Source organism: Phalacrocorax aristotelis, chromosome 5, assembly GCF_949628215.1.
Source record: "Phalacrocorax aristotelis chromosome 5, bGulAri2.1, whole genome shotgun sequence".
NCBI lineage: Eukaryota > Metazoa > Chordata > Aves > Suliformes > Phalacrocoracidae > Phalacrocorax > Phalacrocorax aristotelis.
Window position 1 is genome coordinate 39,420,814 of NC_134280.1, and position 25,800 is coordinate 39,446,613.

General features: G+C 40.6%; 1 protein-coding gene across 4 annotated transcripts in view; it reads right to left on the minus strand.

Moving 5' to 3' along the window:
* ERBB4 (erb-b2 receptor tyrosine kinase 4) overlaps positions 1-25,800 on the minus strand; it is a 647,409-nt gene that overhangs the window by 101,760 nt on the left and 519,849 nt on the right. For all 4 annotated transcript variants that reach the window (XM_075094047.1, XM_075094045.1, XM_075094049.1 and 1 more), the window contains exons 19-20: positions 25,623-25,721; positions 1,877-2,062 (exon numbers count right to left, since the gene is read on the minus strand). In XM_075094047.1, coding sequence (XP_074950148.1) covers positions 1,877-2,062; positions 25,623-25,721 — 285 coding nt within the window. The remainder of the gene's footprint in view (positions 1-1,876; positions 2,063-25,622; positions 25,722-25,800) is intronic.

The following is a 25,800-nucleotide window of genomic DNA, read 5'->3' on the forward strand; positions in this document are numbered from 1 at the left end:
TCAGCCTCTGCTATGGATCAGGCTATTTGCTTCCCTCAATCAGCTGCCCACATAAATTCCATAGCAAAGCAAGTACAGCTATTAGTCCAATGAGTCAATGGCCATATGCATGCATAAAGTGAAAATAAAGGTGGATTATCTTTTCACGTATGCCACTGTGTAAATGTTTTGTAATAAATAATGGCCACTATCCATCAAGACAGTGGAGAACAGATAGGAAGGAGGTTATGTTGAGGGAAAGGACTCAAACAGGAATATGTGTTTTTTTTCCTCCCCTACCTTCCCTGGTCTGATAACAACCCTAAAAAAACACTTTCAAATATCCAGATACAAGCAATCCCCATCAGTCTGTTCTATTATTCCGTGGAATTCTGGCTGCTTTATCACCATAGCCCAGCAGAGTCACAGATATTAACACATCTACAAAATGCTACAACATCAGAACGTGGGTTTGCGTTCCTCCCCACCCTTTCTATGGATCAACCCCTCTACCCAGCATTATGATCATTTAATCTACTGTCACTGTCAGGCAGGTTTGACAACAGATCTGACCCTGGGGGGGCAAAAAAAAAGTCCCTAATAATGATGAACCTCAAACTCCTCCTCTTCTTGAACGGAAGCTCACAGGGCTAGCTGAATTTGCCAGATTTCTTACTTTTGTAAGAAAATATTTTGCATTGAAGTTTTTAAAAGTGAATGTTCACTTGATGGCTGCTACTCTGTCCACCAAAACAATTGCTGAATCTCCAGGTTTCTCTCCAGTGCTAAAAGTTTAACCTTACAATTTGAATTAAGATTTCTTTATGGATGTTGCAGCAAACTCACTTAAGGCTGCAATTTAATATAAGAGGGCAGTCTGTGGCACACATTTGTATGTAACAAGCATTTTCACCAAAATAATCTAAAACTTTAAATAATTTCTAAATAAGTCTAAATAAAAAGTGGGTTCCAGATTATCATTCGTAGTAACATCATTGTACACCACTCCGGTTGCAAGAGCCTTTAAAATGGATAAAAACTATGGCCCTCTACACTCCCAGATCTTGTTACTCTCTGCAACCAATTATCAATAACTTGGTCTTAGTACAGCACTGAATATCTAAACACACCCTAAAATATATGTAAAACATTGTGCAAGGCTTACATTAGGGCCGCATTTATGACCTATACTCTGTTCCACCTCAGCTGAAGCACAGTCTGTATCTGAACGATAATGGCTTCACTCTTGCTCTTGAAACCCCACAGGAAGGCAGAGAGCATTATACCACGTCAAGCAAAGCAGGATCCAGCCCTTGAGATTTCCCATTCTGCAGAGACGAGCAATATTACCCTCCAGCCTCAGCTGTTGTGATAGGTCTTAAACACAGCAGAACCGTGGTGGTTCCCAAAGGAGTGACATGAAGTGAATATTTATCTTCTTGGCAGTGTGGGGGCAGACAATTGATGGCAGATCAGAATATAACTGGCAATACAGATTCAGAAAGGTTGAAAACTACAATCAGGTTAAATCAGTATCTATGAATACTGAACAGTAAGAGAGGATGAAAAATCATTCTGTGCCCAGTCCCAGATGTCCCATGGGGGGCTTCTCCCCCACTACACTTTTTTTCCCCTGTGAAACACACACACACACACACACACACACCCCTATTAACACTGACTTGGAAAGACAGTCAAGAGAAACGTTTTGGTTTACATATTAACAATTACTCTATAATACTGCAAGCAACCAAAACAGTGTGTATTTCAAGAACTACCCAACTTTCTTGAAAACAAAAACACACCTGGAAAAACCCAAACAATTTTTTTCTTTTTCATGACATGTTTTTCAGTTAGTTATGAAAATGAGAAAAAAATGACAGCATGAACTACATACCTTAGCTATTTGGACACACCAGTTTAGCAGAAGCTGGGAGCCAATATTGTCCTTATGTTCATGGACATAATCCAACAGGCAGCCATGAGGCATCAGCTGAGTGACTAGCTGAATGGTCGGGCTCAAGCAGACACCCAGGAGTCTCACCAGGTGCGGGTGGTCCATGCTGGCCATGATAAGAGCTTCCTGTAACAACAAAAGTGACTCAGTTACTCTAGTGTGCTTAAAGACTCTATGCATAGAAGATTCCCCATTTCCCACAGAGCATTTAATGGGGATCAGTGGCCCCTAAGTACCATGAATTCCTGTGTTGTCTATCCAGAGCTAGGCATACCTAGGCAAAATCCAGTCTGACGTAATGTATGCTTGATGTAATGAGCCCCAAGCAATGGGTCAGACTGTCTGAACAGATCCATTGAAGGCTCAGATTAGGAATTCTGAACTGTCCTATATTCCCTGGCCAGTTACAGCCACAGAAGCAAAAAGTGGGATGCAGTTGACTTTGCTTAAAGGTCTCATTGGTCTTGTTTTACTTCCCTTAATTTTGTTTCCTGAACATATTTTCCCAATTTGTGGTTGATTCATTGGGCATCAGCTTTTTTTTAATGCAAGCAAACTATGCCACTTGTGTATAGTTAGATGGCCAATTAGGCCTCATTTGGCAAGACACTTGACTAAGCTGTGCTAAAATGCCTTACTGGATCCGGGACTTTATGCTTGGTATTTTACAGGCTTAAGCATGTAAAATTTATAAGTGAATTGAAGCTTTCCCAAAGTTCAGCCTGCGAAGGGTTAAGAATCAGGAGGTTTAGTGTGGGCTTTTCGAATGTGTCTGATGCTTGTAAGCCCTACTGAAAGTCAGCAGATTTATTAAGCTTTAAGATATGACCATGCCGCCATCTGTACGACTGTTGTACAGCAACAACCTAAACTAGTAGTCCTGATGGTACAGGAGTCGCCCAGCTACAGTAGCAGTCCTGCCTGTCTCCTGATGTTGCCACAAGTAGCCCACTACACACAGCAGAAGCTTTCTAAATCTGAGCCTCTTAGCTTAGCTCCTGATTCTTCCAAAACCTCTACTGACAGATCCTGGGTGAGTTATTTCATTTTTTTCCATGCTTCAGCTTCACACACAACAAACAGGAGAGGATATTGCTTTCCTCCTTCTACACTTCATTTATCTTTTCCAGATCATCAGTTTTCAGAATTTTTCAGCGAGCAAGCTAGGTTGTCCAATACCAAGGACCAGAAGGACTTCATCTTGGCTATGCTATTCAGCCCTAAATCTCATACCACTGACAAGTAGCACAGGAGCTCCTTATAACAAAGCTATGTGTCTGTTCTTAGAGGTAATGCTGCCATCACAGGCAACTGGCATTCAAAAAAGGCAGGGAGAAAGCTTTTCTCATTCACTAAGTTGAGTCCTCCATTTCAAGACCACTTCATCATGGCAATGGAACAATGAAAAGTGAGATGAAACTGGAGATTTGTAAAGCTATTTTGGTTCTCTTTCTTTCTCAAAAAACCTATACAACATCTTTCTGACAACTTAAAGAGTAATAGCTGTAATAGTGCCAAAGAAAGAAAGATAGAAAAAAAGGATGAGAAAAATTTGCCATCAGAGGAACATAGCATGCCTCCCCAACTCATAAAAGTTTGGGGTTTTTTTCCCTTCCCTATATTAACACACAGACAAAAAAAACCCGACAGTCCTGGCAAGTAGGCTGAGTTTGTATTAAAGGAAATTGCTCATCATAGTACAAAGAATATTTGAAACCAAATTGCAGAGTATTTGCATAATAGTTCTCTTTCGTTCTTTCCCTCTCTTTTTTTATTAAAATGAAAAGATGAACAAGACACTAATTGTAGGGTTTTTTCCCCCCAATAAGAAAAGAACAGATGGCCTCGACTGGGGGGACTACCTCCTTCCTTTTTTTTCCTAAATGTATGTGAAGAAATAAAATAAATAAATGAATAAATAGGGGCTATTTGGTGGGATGACTGGAGGAGGAGCTCTGAGGAAGATTTCCAATATAACAAATTAGAAAAGGGATCTTTAATTTAAGTAGTTTTGCTCACGTTCAAATGAATATAGTTCTCGCTCACTCAACTCGTATGTACGGGGTCTCCTTGAAACCATTTTAGCTTCTCTTCTGCTGTCACTAGAAAATGTCACTGAAGGCCACCAGAATAAATACACGTTGACAGGTGCATTATCCAGTTTCAGAGCACAAAATTACTCTGCCTCATTTTTTCTTTTTACCCCATTCATTTTTCTCCTGCAGATGCATAAGGGGATAGTACTTGTTGCCCTCTCTCTCTCTGAGTAAAGGTAAGAGTTTCTCCAGGAACTTGGAGCGGGAGTACTTTTCTTTATAATGAGGACTGATTAGAACATAGACAATAAATTCTTTTTGCTCACCAAGGGACCAGATGGAAAGCTTTGAAGCATGTGCTCCATTAGTCTCCAGTTACTTGCCATTTACAAGTCTGAGTCCAAAAGAAAGACACTTCTGTACAGTAATAAAAGCAAGCAGTACCATTTGTCTCATTCTGATGTTACAGGAAATCACATATTCTTCCAATAGTTTTGGGCAATGGTTCCAGAAAAAAAAAATAAATGTTGTTAATAAAATATTATGGACTGCTCTGCAATGAATAGAGACACACAACAGAGAGCAAGGAAGCCTTCATTGTAGATCTAAGTCACTAATGGATACTAATTTAGCATGAATCCTAGCTTTACATAGTTATTCTCATTAGTAAAAGTATTGTTATTTTTATTGAACTTGCATCTACAGGAAAACTAAATTCAGGGTTATGTCTATCTGGCAGAGCACAAACACAAAGTAAAATAGATTGCAATTGTTCTGCCAGAGCCTAATTAGACAAAACAGACAAACAACAACAGAAACATTATGACTTAGAAGCATTTTTAAAATCTGTTAAGCAAATAAGGAATACTAGTCCCCATTTTAAAATCTGTTTGGTCATGAAAAGACCCTAGAGCTACAATCTCCATGGCACTTAAGTACTCTGCAGCCTGGTTCCCAATTAAATTTGCTAAAACATTTAATCAGGTAAGGCACCTAAACTCACAGACTTGGCTGTCTGACACCAGCATCTTTCAAAACCGGCCTCTGCAATTTCCCACATCTTTTGTTAGCCTTACATCTGCAGATTACACCTACCTATTCTGCCTATTCTAATTTAATGGAGAGGAAACTGAAGTACAGAACACACAACCTACTATCCACAGTCACATCGGAAGCCCAAAGCAGAAGTGAGAACTGGGGTGTAGATCACATTGTCTTTCTCTCCTGAAAAAAATCCTATGAAGGTTGAAATAAAAAAGGGGAGGAGGGGAGAGAAATTATTAAGTTACGGTACTTTATCTTTCCCCCAGGAGTCAGAGTCTTTGTAACATCGTGTGCTCACACTAGCATCTACGAAATGACAGAGTGGTGACAGTTTTGAAAGGCTGCTGTTGGACATCAGGCATCCTCCTTTATCTACCTGCAGAAGGAAGAAGTCTTATCACAAGAGTAACTCCGCAGCCAAACCAAATCTCTTCCTGGAGTTTGTTCATGCTACTGCTGCTGCTCAGTTATTAATTATCACAGCAGTGCATGGCAGCCATGCACAGGTCAGCTATAAGCCAGCCAGCTCAGACACAGGTAGCTCAGCTTGCCCTTACCTCTAAGATATATTTTGCAGTCTACAGTGAGCCCTGACCAGCTGAGGCTAGGGTACTACAAGATCTCAAATGAGTTACTTAAAACCAAGGCTATGTATGTATATTCTATTCACAGCAGTGCTTATAGTGTTAATATTTCCGAGGGGAAGGCTGGTAAAGAAAGACCTTAATGCAGAAGGCAGCTAGTCCTGCAGGTAGCTTGGCAGGGCCATTGTTGTGTCCCCCCAGCCTTGCCACAGAAAGAATAGCAAGTGACTTTAATTAAGCCTTCCATGTTCAACTCCATAATATACTTCTCAGATAGACTATTTTGTATAATCATTCCTCTCTTTTGCCCCTTTTCAATGTGGTTCAATTATTGCCACATTAAGGTCAACTCCCGTGATTTACATACACAACCCTATATTAAACAATTATATTAAACAATGACACAAATGTTATTTTAATGCTTTACACTGATCCATCTGTCATGCGCATTTAGTAACAAAATAGCATATCCAAGAAGAAGGGTGAGTTTGTAGGTCCCAGTGAGCCATCACCAGACCTGGTTTCTACCAGCAGGGCTATGTCAGTAGGGGTCTAAGGAGGTGCAGTTGCTAACCCACAGTGAGAGGCCAGAAAAAGCCCGCAGAGCACCTGCCATCAGACTGCCAAAACATGCTTAGACAGTAGAGCTTCTTTAAGTCACAAGAGCTGGCCATCACTGTAACGATACAATGCATAGTTACACCCAGGCTAAAAGCACTTGTCAACACAGATGACAAAGGGAACTAGCCACACACTTCTCACAGGTCACTTAAGTCACCTTTCATTCCTTAGATAGCTTTGAAAATTCTACCTAAAACTGTTCCCTGATCTATCCATATACTGCAGGCATATTTGAAAAGCCTTTAATTCTACTGGTGGTGATGTAAGAGAACAACACCTCCTTGGAAAGAACAGGTATTGTATATGTTTAATCAGCATGAATCTAGACTCCTTTAATATTTAACCTAAGCTTAGGGATGGGATATCTTGACTGTCAGCAATTCTCCATTTAATCAAGGACAAGTATTCCTTTTAGAAGAAAATTATGGAAAGTTGGCAAGAGAAAATAGCTATAAATTGTCCTTGTGTAACACACTACCATATATGGGCAAAAGGGAAAGGATACTTTGTCTGTAAAGACCACCAAGGCCCCCAAAGAGAGGAAGGCATGCGCAGAAGAATCTGAAGTGGAGCCATTATGCAACCTATGTAGATTAGAATGAATATGTATTAGATAGGTAGAATATGTATGGACTTACTGTACAAATATAATGAGGTAGCCGGCTTCGGTGTGCTTGACTTGTGGAAAACCACCAAGCACCCAGGCTTGTACAAACCTGAAATGAATTAGCAATGTCTCTCCTGAGTGTGTGATTATTGACTCACTGCACACCAGGCAACGAATCTGCTTTTCAGTCAACAGTGTTTCTGAAAAGTAACTCGAAATCCAACTAAAGTAGGATTTTCATTTCAGCCTTCCATGATGAGGAAGGAAAAACAATTCTCAAGTCTGCGAGAAGAAAGGGTGCTCAGAGTAACACCTACAGCACACCTTATATGATGGTATTTAGCTTCCCCCTTTCCTAGTTTGATGTGTTACTGCTAACAGTTACAACTGAACATAAATATTAGCCAGCATGATGGTCCCTGAAGAGCATCCTTTGATAGTGGTTTTGCCTCTCTGACCATTTAGTTTGTAAACCAGTGGACTCAGCAAGTTCATGTGCCACTAGCAGTAAAATAATGCCAAACTATGTCCATGTTGAAAATTTATTTTCCACCCAGAGTGGTCCAGGATACAACTGTCTTCCAGCACATGTCCTTGTTAATTAGTACACCTATTCAGTATATGGTCAAGTATCCCTGGCCAGACTGTTCCTGAGATGCTAGAGATGGCATACCAGCAACTCTTGAGACTCCTGGGGTCCTGGAACTGGGTAGAGCTGACAGCAAGCCATCACCCTGACAAGTTAAAAACCATGCTCCAAAGGAAATCTGGACATCAGAATCGGTCAAGAGACCTTCCCTCAGCTGCTTACAGAGGCTCTGAAACATGTTAACAGGTTGAGTCATTAAGAGTCCTATACTGCGTTTTTGGATCCCAGCACCTTCTAAGGCAGTACTTAATTACTGCATCTTCTTGTTGCTGAAGACTTCACCTAACAAGAGAACTAGCATTTGAAGCAGTATTGATTATCCTTTACATCAGATTTAAATATCTGACAGAGGGGAAAAGATATTCCTTCTGAAGGCCTGTTCTTTAACACATGAGCTTCCTGAACTGCTATGGCCATACCACACAGAGCACTGGGGGGAAGCTCACTTATACGTAGCCGATGTCCCCTTCCAGTGCTCCACCTACATGTGCTATCCCTCAGAGCCAGTGCAGGAAGAACATGCTCCCTGTTCCAGAGAAGTATCACAGATCTGCTGCCCCAATTCAGCTGGCCCAGGGTAAGTGTTACTGCTCCAGTTAAGCCAGATGAACACATCCACCTGATACAGAGCTCAGTAAGCAGGGACAAAGTTTGAAACACCTTCTGCTTCTAACTGTTCTCGCCATAAAATGCCCTGAAACAAAAGAAGCCAGAAAAGAACAATCCACCTGTTGTTCCTAATCATTGTTGAGTAAATAAATGTACTTAAAAGCTGACCATACTGTGCTCTGCATTTTTCTGAAAGCACAAGCTGTGCTGTGGTAACAGAAGAGATACTACAGTGAACACACTGCTTTTTACATTACTTTTACAATGCTTCTAATGGCTAGGGCAAACATGTCTGGAACACGTCTGGCCTGTTTCAGGGCAGATCCAATTACAGTCCAACATATTTTCAATGCCTTTTGTTTGTCTGCTAGGTCTCACAATTTTTTTAGGTTACAGCTGACTTAGACATATGACAATGATACCCATTGTTGTATTTCCCCTGTACGTCCTATGCAAGATGCTGGTTTTGGTTGCTTTACAGCATTGCTATACTTTCAACCCTTGGGCTGCAATTTTTCACCTCTCGGGCAGATACTCTCTGGAAAGCTTCTGTTGAAATGTCTCAGCCATTTCTGAAAATGAATCGAGAGATGCAGCTGTAGAGACCAACAAAGGATATCAGAGTCCCACAGCAGGACAGTAGCAAACAGAGGGAGGACAGTAACAGCATAAACTGCCACAGCTGTTTTTCCAGGAACCGTTTTCTAGCCATTAGGAGCAGACACATTTAACAGAGCACTTTCAGGCAAAAGTCTTATTTGGGACTTGGCAACAACTTCTAGAATGAATTTTACTCCTGCGTAATACAGTGAACAACACTTGAATGCTGCAAGGGCAGATTCAACCCTGAGGTTACTACTGCAGGACTGAGCTACCACGCTTTATCATGGCTCATGTGAGTTTGGCAGCATATCCCACACCCTGTGACAAAACAGGTTTCTGTCACTGTACCCTCCTGAGATGGCGACACCACCTAAGTTGTGTACAACAAGTTCTCTCAACTTCTCACTGGAGAAGCGGGACTCTTAAGCAAATGAAGAAAGGTATTTTAAAATAAAAAATAATATTTTTCTATATCCACATCCGTACTCCAAGAGTAAAGCAGATGAATACTTATAGTAGGTACAGTTTCATCAATGGTTGTTGCACAGAAGTGTAACAGTGCACATTCATGTCCAAATCCTATATGCACACTCAAAGACCAATGGCTTTTTCTTTGGGGAAACAGTGAGTTTGGCTGGCACAGCAAAAAATAACGAGATGTCTAAATGAAGGCCCTGTTATTAAGGAAGTCTAAGTTAGCTTAGAGTTTTGCACTAACCACCACCTCCTTGAAATTTGCCCCATGCTTGTTTTGCTTTAGAAAGCCATGTTAAGGAAGCTATATATGACTAAACAGAGAAGATAATAGTATGAGTCTTGTTAACATGTGTTTTCTCAGAGCCATGACAGGCTTTTATGATTAAAGAGACTACAGGCTTTGAACAGGTGGGTTTGGACTTTATCTCTTTTGGACATAAGAGATTTGAGCTTTTTTGAGTTCAGTTTCCAATGAGGAGCTTGACCAGAGCTCCGCTGGGTAGTAAGTGGCATCACTGCGTACTTAGACTGGAGAACAAGTGTGCTGCACCATTAAATGGTGCGATTAACTTATTTCTTCAGAAAGTTCTGGAAATCCAGCTGCCAGGTGTGCCACTACACCCAACACTTTCTAGGATAAAAACTAAGAATGGAAAAGAAACTAAAATAAAATTCCACAGCAGGGACCACCACACACTGTAGCCTATCACGCACAAATGCACTGGAAACAGCATCAGGCAAGTACTGCTCATTCGGCTCTGACCAAGCTAATGCCACTGGGAGAAGCTGGCCCCAGGTCAGTGTCTCATCCTGTATCCAGGCTGCAGCCTGGTGATGAGCAGGACATGGTACAACACCAGAATAATGTGCTCTCCACTGTCCAGGAGCAGAGCTGGTCTCCAGCCAGGCCACTGCTAAACAGGTGCACAGCCTTTTCTGGAAGCAGTATGTGTCTTTAAATGTGCTGCACTTCTCAGAGCAGGTATACCTACTGAGAATCCTCTGCTTGTCACAGCACTTGCACACAGCAGAGAGGGCTATGTAGTCTCAACTGACTCAACACTGCAGAAGCACAGCCTGCATTGTTGACACTGAATTCAAATATGTGTGATTGACCCATGTGATTCAAATGCATGAGAGATGGCCCACTTTCCTGCAAACACTTACTTGAAACTAGCATAATTCAGGGATTTGAAAGCTCTCCTTCTCAAAGGTGATACTTACAGACTGCTGGATCAAATATTCTGTGACCACCTTAGAGAAGCAAATCTGGCTCATTATATATTTTGGAGCAACATAAACTAAATTAAAAAACAAACCAACGGACCCCCCACACACCCACCCACCCCCTGGAAAAAAGTAGGACTGTGATCCCTGTCCTGCAAACAGGGCACGGGGAGCCATGCTGACTCCAACAGGGCTCAAGTGCTTAGAATTAAGGGCCTGCTTAAATGATTGAAAGTGTAGGAGATACATTTTGTAGAAGCCACACCCCATATGCTTCTTACTTCTCCCCACTGACTTTGTACCAATTAAGTCTCCCAATTCATCAGAGCCTGTGTTAGACAGCTGAGGAAGAATCTCAAGTCTAAAGGAACAGACCTCTAGCGCACGACAAGTGAAGATTTTCCATCAAACATCCAGTCAGGGGACAACTCCCACCAGCCTTTCTGTGAACCTTGCCTGAAAATATTGATTCTGGTGATAAGAAAGCATAACGTAGCCCATTTTCAGCTCACTTCTATGCATAAATGGCCAAGAGTTCAGGAACTCGGCAACGAGAAATGTTTCCATCGAAAGCTGTCACGAGAAGTAACAGTGGGTTTCAGACTGGCCATACCCCATTGCAGATCGGGTGTAAGTAGTTTAACAGCGTGCACAACTCTCTGTAAAAATATTGTATCACTGACAAATGTTTTATTTACAGTTTGTGACATGCATCATTATTACAGAATAGTCTGTCAAAAGTGGTTTGTTTCTTACTATTTTGATGCAACTAGCAAAAATGTTTGAAGTTTTAAATGTAGTCTAAAAAAAGCAATCACTTTAGCATTATTCAAACCGGAGGGTAAACGGACCTTACCACTGACCAGCTTATAAACATTTCCAGCCTTAGCTGCAGATTCCTTTCAGAAGGAGGGAGTTATTGCTTTGATTTTTGATTTAAGATGAGTGATGACAAGGTCTCCAGAATGAGTGATAGAGAAAAAAATCTATCAAGTTTTCACTCCTTTCCGAAGAGTCTTAGGGCACTGCTTTGAAATTTTCTAGTACCACTGAAAAGCTTGACTTTGTAATCATATACTCAAAGCTCCTTCCTCCTTCAGGATCAATTTAAAGGGGTAGCATCAGATTGCAACCTAATTTCATCGAGTACTGTCAACATTAAGAGTTGTTTTAATCAAAGATACATTCTGCCCATAACCCGGGTATTTCATCTCTCACAATTGAGAATTCAAAATAGACTCATCTCCATGCTTCCCTCATCTGTATTCAATTGCCTAAGAGCATCACACTCAGGACTCAAGTGCTGCAAAGGGATGATGATATTTAAATATAAAAGGTTGCAATGGACTGTTTGGTTCACTATCAGATGATTTTTTTTTTTTTGACCAAGCTGGCATCAGTGAACCACGAAGTCATCAAAAGCTGCCACACATTTCCTGTGTTACAGCACTTTCTTCCTTTCAACATTACTCTGACTGCTATTTTCCCCTGAATTTCTACAGTTTTTCCTCCACCCTTTTCTCCCCTATTTCCTGCGTTCTTTCTTTTGCCATCCTGTTGACCTACTCTTCTCCCAAAGAGAAAATTAAAAACCTCTTAAAAAAATGCTTGAAAGAAAATCACTGTCACCTCCAAAATTCATACACCTCCTGTCTTCTATGCACTGCATTGCCTCTCCCAACTGCTGCGAGGTCGGGCTCTGCCCTGCGCTTCACCTGCCATGGCAGAACATCGAACCTGCCTAAATCCTCTGTGTACAGTGATGTGGCCCTTGCCCCTGCTCCTGGGAAGACGTTGCCCAGCTTTAGGATACCCCTAGAGTGGGAAATACTGGGAGCACTGGGTGCGAATGGCAGGGCTGCGGTAGCTGGGGTGCTGTAGTGGAGGCCCCTGTGGGAAGAGGCTGGGGCTGCCCCAAAGCAGATACAGCTGGCTGCAGCCAGGCCACGCTGCTGCAGGCTACACCCAGCTGGGAGGAGAGCTGACTGGAGTTGAGCCAGGGAAAAGCGGAGGAAAGGTGGGCTTTTGACACAAATGTTTTAATATGGGGTTCTTTTTTGTTTGCTAATACTGAATCAGCTATTAAATATTTATGTTAACTGGCAATAAATTAAGTTAAATTCCCCAAGTTGAGTCTGTTTTGCCTGTGACAGTAATTGGGGAGTGATTTCCCTATCCTTATTTTGACCAAGGATTTTACTCTCGTGTTCCTCCTGATTTCTCCCCAGTCCTGCTGGATGTGGGGGGGGGGGGGAGGTGAGAGAGTAGCTTGTGAGGGGACATAGCTGCAAGCTGGGATGGCTCCTCCACCCACTTCCATGGCCATCCATGGGATGATATCCACCCAGTTCAGTAACCTAGCTCAGAAAAGTGGCCAGAATTTAAGAAGTCAATGCCAAGGAGAGCAAAGGTAGCTCACATCCCTAGCATTTGGGGGTGTGTGTGTGTGTGTGCAGTGTGTAGACGGATGTTCTTATAAATCTTAAGACTGGCAGCTTGTCATATGCTCTAATCATAACATTTCACATCCATCCCTAAACTTTCATAAGATTTGAGCATGTCCTATTGTCACAGTAATACACACACACATATGTATAACACAATATAACAATAATAAAACTTTTTTCATATTGATAAAATCTTGACATCTGCAATAACCCCCACATCAAATACTATGTCTGATCTTCAGTGCGTGGCCTTATTCAGGTCTAGACTTCTGTCAGGGAGAGCCAAACTACTCCAAGAACAAACCTGCATAAATGAACTGCCAACTGCCTGTTACCAATACAAAAGCTTCAGTCAAATCTATCAAGACAACTGTATTAGTTTGTATTTGTGGCTCTGTAAACCCTCTCATAAAGACAAGATCTCACTTAAGTATAGAAGCCAAGAACAAAGTTATGGGCAAACACCACTTAAACCTGCAGTACTGCAGGAGGGAATGCTTATTTTATAAGTAATCAGTAACTTGAGAGTGGTATTAATAGGGCAAAAGAACAATTTATGTTATACTTTCATTCTCTTTTGTGAATTAGCACAATCCCAAGAACATTTAACTACATTAGCACGATGGCATGGTATCACAGATCCAGAATTTCTAAAGGTCTATTCAGCTAAAATGACTCCATAAGTCAAACTCCAAACCTCTTTTCTTGGCATTTCCTACAGCAAACTGCAACAAGGCTGACTAGGGTAAATCTGCTTTTCAACAGCCAGCCATACCTTGCAGCTGTCTAGGAAAGAAAGTGAAAAAGGCTCGTTTTCTAAGTGACACTGCCAGGGAAACTTGAGGCAAAGGAAGCAAAATTAGAAAACCTGGAACTCCAAGGCATGACCACTGTGCTAAAGTTAGTGCCAGAGACATATTCACAGCAGCTTTAGGGACATGCCATACAAAGAGCAAGCTTACTTTCAGGTCTGAAGCACAGTCAATTTCCACCCTGAATATGCAGCGGTAACCCCATTCACACCACAGAGAATTTTGACAGCCAGCACCTATTTTGCATCTTATTGTGAAGCTCAGTAGTCAAGGGGTTGACATTTAATAAAAAGCGTGACAAGGTATCCGTAGCTGTTACACCATCAGCCTTTCTAACCAACAGAAATTACCCATTCGGGATGACTTTTATAAAACAGGAGTAGAGTTACATAAAATTAATCCATCCTGATTATTCCTTGTTTCATGCATTTACATTATTGCGTTTTAAAAAAGTTGTTTTTAAAGACCTACCCTACCATGGCATGACACCTTGCTAGGATCAAAGAATACGCTGTGCCTCTAAGAGGCACACTGTGAAGCTCAAAACAGCACCAAGGCGCCAGTTCCTTGTTCATCCTCAGCAGACTTCTGTGCCAGTGAAATGCCAAAGCCACAGCATGCTGCTGCACATCACCTTGCAGGCATGTTCCCTGAGAGGAGGTTTTGGAAGTAAAGTTGGCATGTTTAGATTGTGCTGTGACTATGTACAAAAAGAAGAAAACAGGTATCAGTCACCAGCTATGGGTAGACCAATATGAATTTGAAAGTGACCAGGAATTTTGTCTCATTTATACAGGCAGGGGAGTGAGACAGGCATCTCAAGTACACTAATGCATCTTTCAGGACTCGGCTCCATAAGGATATTGCATGATAAGAAAATGTTCTCTCTGTGTGACACTTTTTACGTCCACACGGAGCAGTAAGTGCCACTCACTTTTTCAGCACCAGCTCAAATGAAGACCAGAGGGCTGATCTGCAAGTTTTAGTTGAGCTAGAAACATTTATATGGTGACACAACGTGGTTTAAGACACTTCCTGGAGCTCTAGGACACTTTGAGAGCTTGCCAAGCTGTTGCATACACATTGACATCAATAACCTTTGGCAGCCTAGAGTTTCACTCAGATCTGTGCTCTCATCTGAATGACAGCATTGTCAAGAACGTAAATTGTGCTCTTACCTGATAGAAGAGATTAGTCACAGAGGGACCAGAAGCATCTCCCCACTCTGCTTAAAATCAGACGGGGTGCAGCATTGAGATCCTCAGAAAAGACCTAGCACTGAAAAATGTTTCCCATCCTTTACTCAGCTAAATAAAAAATTCCCCAGTCCTCCCTCTCCTCCCTGCTGTCCACAACTTAACCACATGGGAAAAATGTTTAATATTCCAATTTGGATCTGACAATGTCTAATAAACATAGTCTGACTCTTGAAACCAGTGACTTCAAAACAAAAATCCACCAGAGTTCTTTCAGAAAATGACGAAACAGTTTTTTCAATCACTAACATATTTCTAAAATATCTTCTAGCTGAGGAATGCACTGGAATTTATCTCCCACTGAAAAGCTGCAGCAGAAACTCTTCCTTTTAGTTGAACAAGTTAATATATTTTACCAAAAAATATTTTTAAATTATTTTGCCAAGAAAACATTTCGCCAAGGAAACTAATTTTCTTCCCCCATTTCAAACATAATTTCTTTCCAAACCTCCTCCAAACACTTCTATTACTAAAATAACTTCTCAGAGGACTTGTATTTTTAGCAGGTGACTCTCGCCACCAACTTAAACCAACAATACTTCATTAAAAATGAAAAAAAACCCACAAACACTTTTTGCTTGGCTTCAGAAAACATACAAAGAGCTAAATTCTGCTTTTATATGCATGTACAGATCATCCCACAGAACTTCACCAAAGGGCACTGCCAAGCCAGCAAAAACATCCTAAACACCGCAGAATGTTTCCAAATGGATTCAATCTGGGAGTTGGCTATCCACTGACATGACCTCCACCCAGTAAATTGAAGCCTGGGGAGCTGCCCGTAGGTAGTCCTTGCTCCAGGTGCCTCTACTTTATTGAGGTCTTACATTTCCATCAGATAAACTGTTATTTGACTGTACCTCAGCCGTTCCCTTCCTTTGCATCAATACTGCTCCATATCACAGGATTTACCTATGCAAGTCAATCAATGAATGCCTTTGAATCTAGTATTGAGCAAATGCAACACAGCTGCAATTTGTCATCATAGCTCAAAAATCTACATTACTGTATTGTCTTAAACATTTTTGTATCAGTTGTCATGTAAAGCATTAGGATAAGAACAGGCCCTGGTCTATCTGAAATCTATTTAATTGTATTTTGTACTATGCATATTTGTCTACTCAATTAAAAACCTGATATTCTACGTAAAGCAGAAACCTTCCAGATACAATTGCAGTCATCTTATAAGTAACTAAGAGGTAAGAATACCTATTCTCTCTCTTCTGTTGCTAATACACAATTTGCCTTATATCAAATGTCATCCAACTTCTTTAAAATACCTGACTTGGGGGCAAGCACTGACTGATAACAAGATATTTTGAAAATAGTATTTTAGACACGTTCTCAATGGGTAATTAGATAAAACAGTTTTGTCTGAAAACAAACCTCATATAGTAACTGCTCGTCTTAAGTAAACATTCCAAGCTGATTTAAAATCAGAACATAATTAAAAAGAAAAATTAACAAACTAAATAATTTGTTTAGAGGTTATGAGATCTGTGCTGTAATTAACAGAGTCCCATCTGTAAATGGGTATAATAATAATAATAATAATAATATTAATTCCCCTATCCTTTATCTTTGTGTCTCTTTTGATTGAAAGCCTTTCAGGGCAGGGACAAGCTCACCATGTTTTCACAGCATAAAGGTTTTCTAATCTTAATAGGTCCCTGAGACGCCGCGTATTACAATGAGAAGCAACACCAAAGTTAATATGGAAAATATTGCTCTGCAAAATCTTGTTTATTTTTGGAACTACAGTTTCAGTATTGAAGGACCAAGCATTTCAAACCAGCAATTACTGCTCCGTGGACTGCCAGCCACATTGTGACCCGAGCTCTATATCTGTTTATCCTAGTTATTGCACTGAAGTCTAAAAGGTATTGGCAGAATATTACAAAGATTATCAGCAAGCCAGTCACGTACCAGATTTCCCGACTTATTTCTTCCATTACAACTATGTGACAAGCAGCAATAGGGACAATAGACTATCACTTGTAGATAATATGTAGAATATTAATACAAATTATTAATTGCATAATTTTCATAAGCCTATGACAGTTGCTGATGTATCAGAGGTGTCTGGATCAGCACTGAGACATAGAATACACTTAATTTTTGAAGAGTTATCTGCAACAAAGCACTAAGGTAGAAGTATTCCAAACTACAGTTTCTTAGAAGACTCTAAGATAAAATATATTTCAGCTGTGATATTTAAGTTCAGCTCCTATAAGCCTGTGCTTCTGTACCGTTGAATTTCTATTAAAAATGGACACAGTGTGAGTATTTGTATGTATAAAATGGTCTTGGATTTTTTTCCCCTCAAAACAACACAAAAAAACTTGTTGTCCCTTAACTTTAAGTTGACTTGGCACTTTGGCAGTACAAAAACAAGTATGACAAATATAATGCATTGATCCTCCAGCGCCCTTTGCCCTTGCTCACTTTCTGTATTGTCGCTGATCCGTGAGTTGCAGCACATGCTGGAGCTCACACACAGCCCCATCAGCCTGCTTTCATGAAAAATCTGATATGTAATAGCCTACCCATCTGGCACTGAACTAAATCACAGACAAGTCTACTTCAAAAACGATTAGCCAGCACATATATAGAGCTTTACAGCCAGCTCCTCTAACTTAAATATCAAGACATTTCTTTTTTAGCCTTTCCCTTAAACCTCATTAGATTCACTGTTAACCTTGAACTAGTGATGGCTTGTTTGGCATGCATTACAGTTAAGCCTGTGGAAACAGTACCCCTTTTCTTATTAACAGAGGTCCCATAAAAACCTGCATTTTTTTAATCAGTGTGGCAACATTCTGGCATATGCATTGCCCTTTAGGAACTTAAACATTAAAATGTGGCTATTTTATATTGCTAATGTGAGCTGGAGGCTCAAAGAGAAAATGCAGAGCAATACATGTTTCTTAAATAGAGGCTTCCAGTTTTTTTCAGAGGTAAGCCAGCACTAGTTGTCCAGTTCTCAGTGCCTAAGTCTGCTTTAAAAGCAGATATCTGTGTCAGCTTCTTCTCACAACATATCAAGCATTACTCAATAATCTTATCTTCCATTTTACCAAGTTTTGCCAGTTTTACTTCTGCACTTTGCATGTGAATATCAGAAAGACCCTGCAAAGTATTCCAGTGTTCCTAGTCACTTTGCTGATGTTTAAGGAAGGCTGTTTCTCGTGTGAGTAATTACAAGTCTATTAGCTATAGCCCACCACTCCAGCAAGATCTGTTCCTACACAGGTAACATCTTCCCCTCTGCCTTAAATCACACCATCCACTGGCTGTGTGGATGAAAAGACTAGCACCTGCAGGCACTATCATGTTGGGAGGTGAGACCCAAAATTTATGGCCTTACACGAGCCAGTAGAAATTTTTACTGAAGTGCATAAGATTGCTGTCCTAAAAATCCACATCCAGATACAAAGTACTTAAAGTCCTGGGAAAACATGAAGCTGGAGGAGAGCATTCTGGCTCAGGCCCAGACCAAAGGACAGCAACATATAGTGCAATGCCAAGACCTAGAGACCTACGGTACTGTAAGCAACAGAAAACTCATCATGGAAATACAAATCCCAAGAGCTACTGATTAAGCCTCCTAATTAAACTACTGTGTACCACTTTTGATACTCATAGCACCACTTCTCTGCCTTTTAAATTTTATTTAATATTCCCATTCTTTGCCTGTTCAATTTCCAAACACTTTTTAAAAAATACTCTCTCCTACTGTGTCCCAATAAAACAGTGGCAACTATGGGATCCTGACCTTCATAACAACAACACATACAGCTAAGCAAATAACTGAGTTCATGTTTCAGTAACCAAGCTCAAAGATACACTCCAAGGCAACAAGTATCAACCATGTCATTGGTGTACCTCATATCTTTAAAAGAAATCACAACACAAGATATCAGTTCAAAGTGTTTACTTCACACACACACTCTTTACAGCCAAAACTACTTCTAGAATTTGATTAGAGTTTTTAATAGTTTCAATTAATCCACAATTATGTTTCTAAGTGAATAAACTAGCTTTCCTTCCTGATCTTCTCCCCACTCACGGATCTACTCAACCTTATGGAGCGTTTCCAACTCATAATGCAATACAAATTCTAAATACAGAGTTCTGTCATTGCCATCAACAAAAAGCTTCTGAATCTACTTCCTAACTCATTTAGGAATACCTTGCAATGTCAGTCACTCTCTAAAGCGTGTCATTCTCTCGTAAACCTGTGGCATACTTCTTGGAAGGATGACTCCAGAGGTGATATCCTGGCCCTGCTGAATTCACCGGCGAGTTCACAGCTCCCACTGATTTCAACGGGGCTCAGATTTCCCCCAGTACCAGTAGCAGGCAAACTCCTTCCCCCAATGTATTTTCCAGTTAGAATGTTACGCCAGCAGAACTGATTCCAAACAGCCTGCCTGGTCTGCCTGTGCTTCTGCTTCATCCTTTCTCTTTATATACTTTCTCCATACAGCCACATGCTTTTGCATATCGAAAATTAACTACCCCGCCCCCCCATATACACACACATCTTACCCTCACATGTTACGGAAGAGAAAAAATACTGAAGTAAACATTCAGAGAAAATTATTACTTAAGATGGAAATAACAGAAATGTGGCTTTGCAACAGTTAACCTTCAGATGACTAAAAGCAGTTAACCTTCAGTAATGATCTGATTTCCAGCTTCTAGAGGCTGATCACTCTCGGGGCTTGTGCACGGTATGCAGAGTTCTCAAGGACAGCTTGATTTCTGGCACCTCTGGACAAGTTGGAAATTGTAACTGCAATCACAGTGAGCTTCTGTGCCTGGAACTGACAGGCAAACAGTTCCCCCTCCCAAGTGGCTACACTTACAGTGTGCGTAAGTGGGAGGAGGAGCGCACAAAAAGGAGTCTACAGTCAGATGAGTTAGGTCACCCCTTGCCCCCCACCCCCAACAACTTAACATGATGGAGTGAAAATCTGTTTGAATTGCAGCTGAAGCACACTGCCAGGCAGTGCAGCAACACTACTGTTCATTATCAGCTATTCTCCCTGACCCCTTATGCCAGTTGGAAAGGAGGATGTTTACATAAATGGCAGCAGACAAACATAAGGAAAAAGATCTCACTGCTGCCATAAAGGATTTAATTTAATCATAAAGCTTCCCTTTAATCTGAGGTTTAAGATTAACTCAGTTGTACTTCCCAAGCAGCCATGCACTCAGTGGATGACTGCGGGGTGCCTGGATGTACTATCCAACTACTGTTAGTGTCTTTTCAGACTTTCAGAAGCATCTAGATGAACTGTTGAAGACCTGGGCCAAACACTTGGCTAGGTAGCATAAGATGTATACAAGGAATTAAAAATAATTCAAGGGACAGACAAAAAATATTTCTCCAGTCATCTACATGGTCATATAAGGCAGGATTTTACAAGAAGACTCAGTGTAAATGTATCTGTGTCAACTGAGAAACTGAACATCATAGAGTGTGTCACAGGAATCCCCAAGGGCTCTATGAAAGCCACCATGGACCAGGGAAGAAACCCAAAAATTTCAGCTTAGAACCTTTCTATGTCTAATGCCAATGGTGGAAACCAAGAAAAGGTAAGTCTTCTCTCACCTTCCCCACTTAGCTAGCTGGAGCTAGCTGTATCTCCAGTCTACTTTCTACAGTGGTGTCTAGACATATCTGAAGAAATAAAGACAGCATCTAGACCTATCCACATCTCTGCGGGTTTTCAGCTGAACAGGAGACAAAATTCTCTTTTGCTAGTCCGCTACATGCTTTTTTTCCTCTTGAAACCTCTGAACCAAAGGTAAGTTTGTCACATCTTGAGGACTTGTCTTAGAATAAAGACAGCTTACAGGCTTACAAAAGCTGTTTCTTTTTGCAGTACAAGACGACTGCTTTATTAATTTAGTTAATTAGGCCAGACATAAATAAAAGATGTGGGTATCAGCCCCCTATATGCAGCTTTAATTTGTTTGCTGCATGCCTGGTAGAGGTCATTGTCACTTATTACCTTTACACTTCACTTGACAAACGCTCTCCTGCACACTGAACACTGCTCCCAGAGACAGCAGGGAACTGTACTAAGTCCAGGCGAAGTCAAGAAGCCCCCTAGATCTTAATTATAAAACCATAAAAGAAAGCAACTGCCTCTGAAGCTCTCTTACCAGGAAACAAATGAGAATGGGCAATTTATTTCCAACCATAAATCCCAAACCCTTCAGTTTAATTTTTCCCAAGTTAACTTTCTCACCTAGCTAAGCAGTGCTGCCTTCTATTATTAGCTTCTGGCCCAATATCAGCTGACCACCATCAGTCAAACTGTCTTCATCTCAATGAGCTCAGGGACTCCCAAGGAACTCTGTGTATGCAGACTTGTGCTTGCAGCCTCTAATTATTTTCTAACAGATAATGGAGCATTTAAGTTCAGAGAGGATAGATTAAACTTGTAAGTGTATCAAAACCCTGGACAGAATAACAGCTCGCAGGATTACTTCCTGGAAATACCACACTTGGCGGGCTAGAGAGGAAAGGCCCTCATCAATTGCCTGTTTCCCCATGACACGTTAAAGACTTTTTTTTAGCCTCAAAGGCAGTTTGCTGTGCTTTCCAACTGCAGCGTGACTTTGGAATGTATTACATTATCAGTCAAGCATCTGGTTTGATGTTAAACCACCTGATAAGGCCAATGGCTACTTGACTTACCAGACAATCATAACAGTCAAATAATTTGAGGCTGAGGAGGGGAATTGTTTTCACAAGTGAAATTATAAGTCCCTGTTCTACTATCAAGTAGCCTCTTGGCTGCATATTGCCTTTTTTCCTCACAACAAGCCTCTCTTCCCTCCTTAAAACTCAGGACCCTCATATGTTCTGTTAGCAGCCTTAGGGTGAGGAGCAGGATATCCTTCCCTCCTGATACCCTTGCGTACACTGATGACTCCCCTCCCAGACATGCTTGCAGGCAGACCAGTAGCAAGAACACCTGCACTTGGAATTCAGATTCCAGCACCCTTCTGGGGACGATGAAGTGTGACCAGCCAAGCAGGGAGGAGAAACTATGCCCCACAACTTAAACAGCCAACTGCTTCAACACCTGAAGAGACATTGTTTAGACCGTGAAATTATTCCAGAGATAATACGTATTTCAGAAATAGGTGGAAAAAAGGTAAACCTGCATGTTACAAAACAGTAACAACCACCTCTGAAGGATGAAAACAAATCCACAGAAGTCCACATGTACATTCTGCTTCTGCCCTCAAGAAGGCGGTATGGGTTACTTCACAGACTTCAGCGTGCACTATTGTAACAGACACGGACTACTGAAGTGATAAAAACTACGTAAGAAAGCAGGGAGCACAGTACAAGAAAAAGAGCTAGCTGGGAATGTGTGGAGAAAGCAGAGAAAACAGATGCTGTTACAACTCCCTGAAGAAAAGTTCTAAATAGGGGATGCACTTTTTGATGATGGTCAATTCATCATCTCCTGATGGGAGGAGGGTGGAAGGTGTTTGGCCATAGCAGGTGCTAACATCATGCATTGTATCATTATAGTCATTACAGATCCATTAGTGGGTGTTCAAGGTGCCGAAATGACAGCCCAGTAGCCAAATTGTTGTTCTTTAGTTTTTTAGCATAACATTTAACAGAATTTAAGGAACTTGAAGAGCACTTTTAGACTTACATTCTACCAACTTTAGAAGTTTTAACCAGAGCCTATGGGCCATGCCACTAACATCTATACCAGCTATTTCTGTAGACACTGAAGTGTCCCAGGTACCCTCTCTGTACACAAACTGCTGTTTACAAGAGGCTTTACTTTCCAGAGCCTCTCTAAAAGGAATGCTGTTTTACTTGCAAGTACAAGGACATACACAATTGAGTAAAAAGGAATTACTGACGAAAGCACACCTATACTTGACAAGTACAAAAAAATTAGTCAAGGGTGTGACTCATATGACACCTCCCTCCTCTTCCCTTTCATATCCAACATGTCAGACACTTACTTAAGAAAGACTTAATCCCTACTATGTTTGTAATTGCGCTTAGCCACCTATATACCTTTAAAGAAAATCTGATACAACTGCTTTTAACCAATGACTATTCATAATACTCTTTTTGCTGAAATCACAACTGATGCATTTTGCTTTCATATGTATACTTTAATTTTCCTAATAAAATAACGCCAGTAAAAAGTATTAAGTTTTATCAGGATAGTTATACTGACCAAAGCCTTGTTGTGTGAATGAGTAAAACACATTTTTCTATGACAACTTACTCTTCAATGAAAGATATTTAAACTATCTCCTCAAAATAGCTTAAAATTTTAAAAAGTTGAAAGCTATATCCTTTCTGGGACAGAGAAGAGTGAGTGGTCACATTAAAACCATAAACAATGTCTAGGTCATTCTCTTAAAAAAAAGTGTCTTGTTTCCAGAAATAAATGACTGGGTTAGGAGGTGAGGATGGCAGGAACAACTGTACGACTGGCATGAGCAATTATTTCAGAAGAATGAAATTAAATAATAATCTTCTTCAGTGCAGTACAGCAAAGGATGTTACAGACCGCTGCACACATATCAAATGCAGTATTGATACAAAACATCTTATTTCTCCTTACTAATGATGAAGTCCAATTCTTTTTTATTGTGATTAAAAATAACCTTTAGGTTATTACTAACCTCTAGGACTAAAAATTACCTTCACTTTTCTCTCACCTTTTTACCACTGGGTAGGAGACTCATGAGAAACTGTTATTTTAAAGCGAAACCTTTCGTAGCGTGGCTATACCTTAAATAGTTAAAATCTCTACAGATTCCAAAAACCCTTATAACTTCTGAGCCATTTATCAGATGTTATGATGCATACACTGGAGGGAAACATGGTCCAATGAATTAAGTCAGCTGATCAAGCTGAGCTATGAAACCTCAGACAAGTAACTTGTCTTTTAACAAGGACCTTACATTTTCTTTGTAAAGCGTTTTGAGGTTAATCAATACCAAAGAAGGACATATTACTATTATTTCTCTCTTAGATAAAGGGTCAGATCCTCAGCTGGTGCAAGTTGCTCAGTTCCACTGACTTTCATACACTGATAACAATTCTCTCATCTTGAAGCTGGAATTAACATCAGACATGGAGTGCAGGCTGCATTCAGTGTCCTTGTACTCCCCGCATCTTAACTTCAAAAGGGTGCTGGATACCAGCTCTCCTCTTTCTGGAGCTCTACCATTAACAATACTCTTGATCATTATTTCGACCATTAAGCAAGCTTCTGATATCTTTATCTCTTTAGTGCAATTCATTCCTTTTCAACAGGGCCAAAATGGCCATTTTTCTTTTTATTTGTGCACACCGACTATTGAATATCATCAACATAAATGTGCGGTGCTCTGTAAACAGCACAGGAAATCCCTTCACCTATACAGCCATTGTTCAATTGCCTAAGAACTCATGCATGATAATTTGTCTGAAGCAGCTAAATAAACGTACATCTCTATTAATATCTAGATGGAAGAATAGACTATGTAATGGGAGTATGTTCTCCTTGTGGTTTACAGTGTCATTAATGATAACCAAATTAAGCCTATACACTGAACAGATCTTCAGGGCTTAAAAGTCCTATGTAATTTTCAAGTTCACAGGAGGGATTTACAAAAAAGTGTAAATTTCTATGATTTGTCAAAAAATTGTCACAGAATAGGACATACACATTCACAGTGTCAACAAGGCTTGACCTTGACATGGAGCTAAAAACTTCAGTGCATAGTCTCTGTGAACATAGAACATTCATGAAAATTGTGATCTTGACCTCTTATTAACAGTATTTCAGATCAGTAAAGCAAAAAGGTTTTAAAAATCCAGTGTACTTGAATTTTCTTTCCCCTCCCTGTTATGCTTTGATGCTGCTGACAGCTCCCAGACTCTCAGTGCTTAGTTCTCAGGAACACTGCAGCAGAAGAGAGCTGAGGCTGAATTTCTGATCCTGTGAGTTCCACACCAGTGGAGACCTGCATACATGGTAAGATGCTCCCCTGCAACTACTTCTGAACTTGTCTCTAGCTTCTCTGCCATGGAAAGATTGTCTCACACATGAGACAGAGGAGTTTCAGCCTTCCACTGTTGGGAAGACCATTTAATAAGAAAACTCCAGGCCTCTTCGGGTCCATGATATCTCCACAGTGAAAAAGCCAGCCCTTCATTACCATGGCACTGACAGTGCAGGTAACTTATGGTTCTGGAATGGAATCATCTACATGCAGTAAACTAAACAGGGCAGAGCATTGCCTCATACAGATCTGCCTAGCTCTACAGCTCCACAGAAGCTGCACTGACCTACTCGCAGCTGAGGTGTAACCTTGTTTGGTTTTTTTTTGGTTGGTTGGTTTTGTTTGTTTGTTTGAACATTGCTGCAATAAAGAATGCTATAGATATGCATTAACACTGAGACAGCTTGTCACAGGCTAAGGGAAGGAGGGAAATGGCCTACACAAAAAATGTCAGCAGCTGAACTTTTCTAGGGACATGGTATTCTAGCACTTGCTGAACATCAGCACAATTTCAGTCCTGTGTACAAGCCTCCTTCTACTATTTAAATATAAGGAAAGAAAACTGGCAGAAATTCCTCTCTGCAATCTCTGTGGACTACAGAAAGACGGCCCCCACCCCACCAAGACTCAGAGATGCTGATCATCTCTTACTTACATCCATAAACTCCACATTGGCTTTCGGACCAGTGGTCTCATTAAGGATTTTAATGGCCACAGGAATCTTTACAGTTTCTCCCTCGGGGACCCAAATGCCCTAGAAAGATTTTAAAAAAAAGTGACGTAAGACAACAATCATAAAAACTTCATTCAGAGTTATAGTTCTTTTTGAAGCA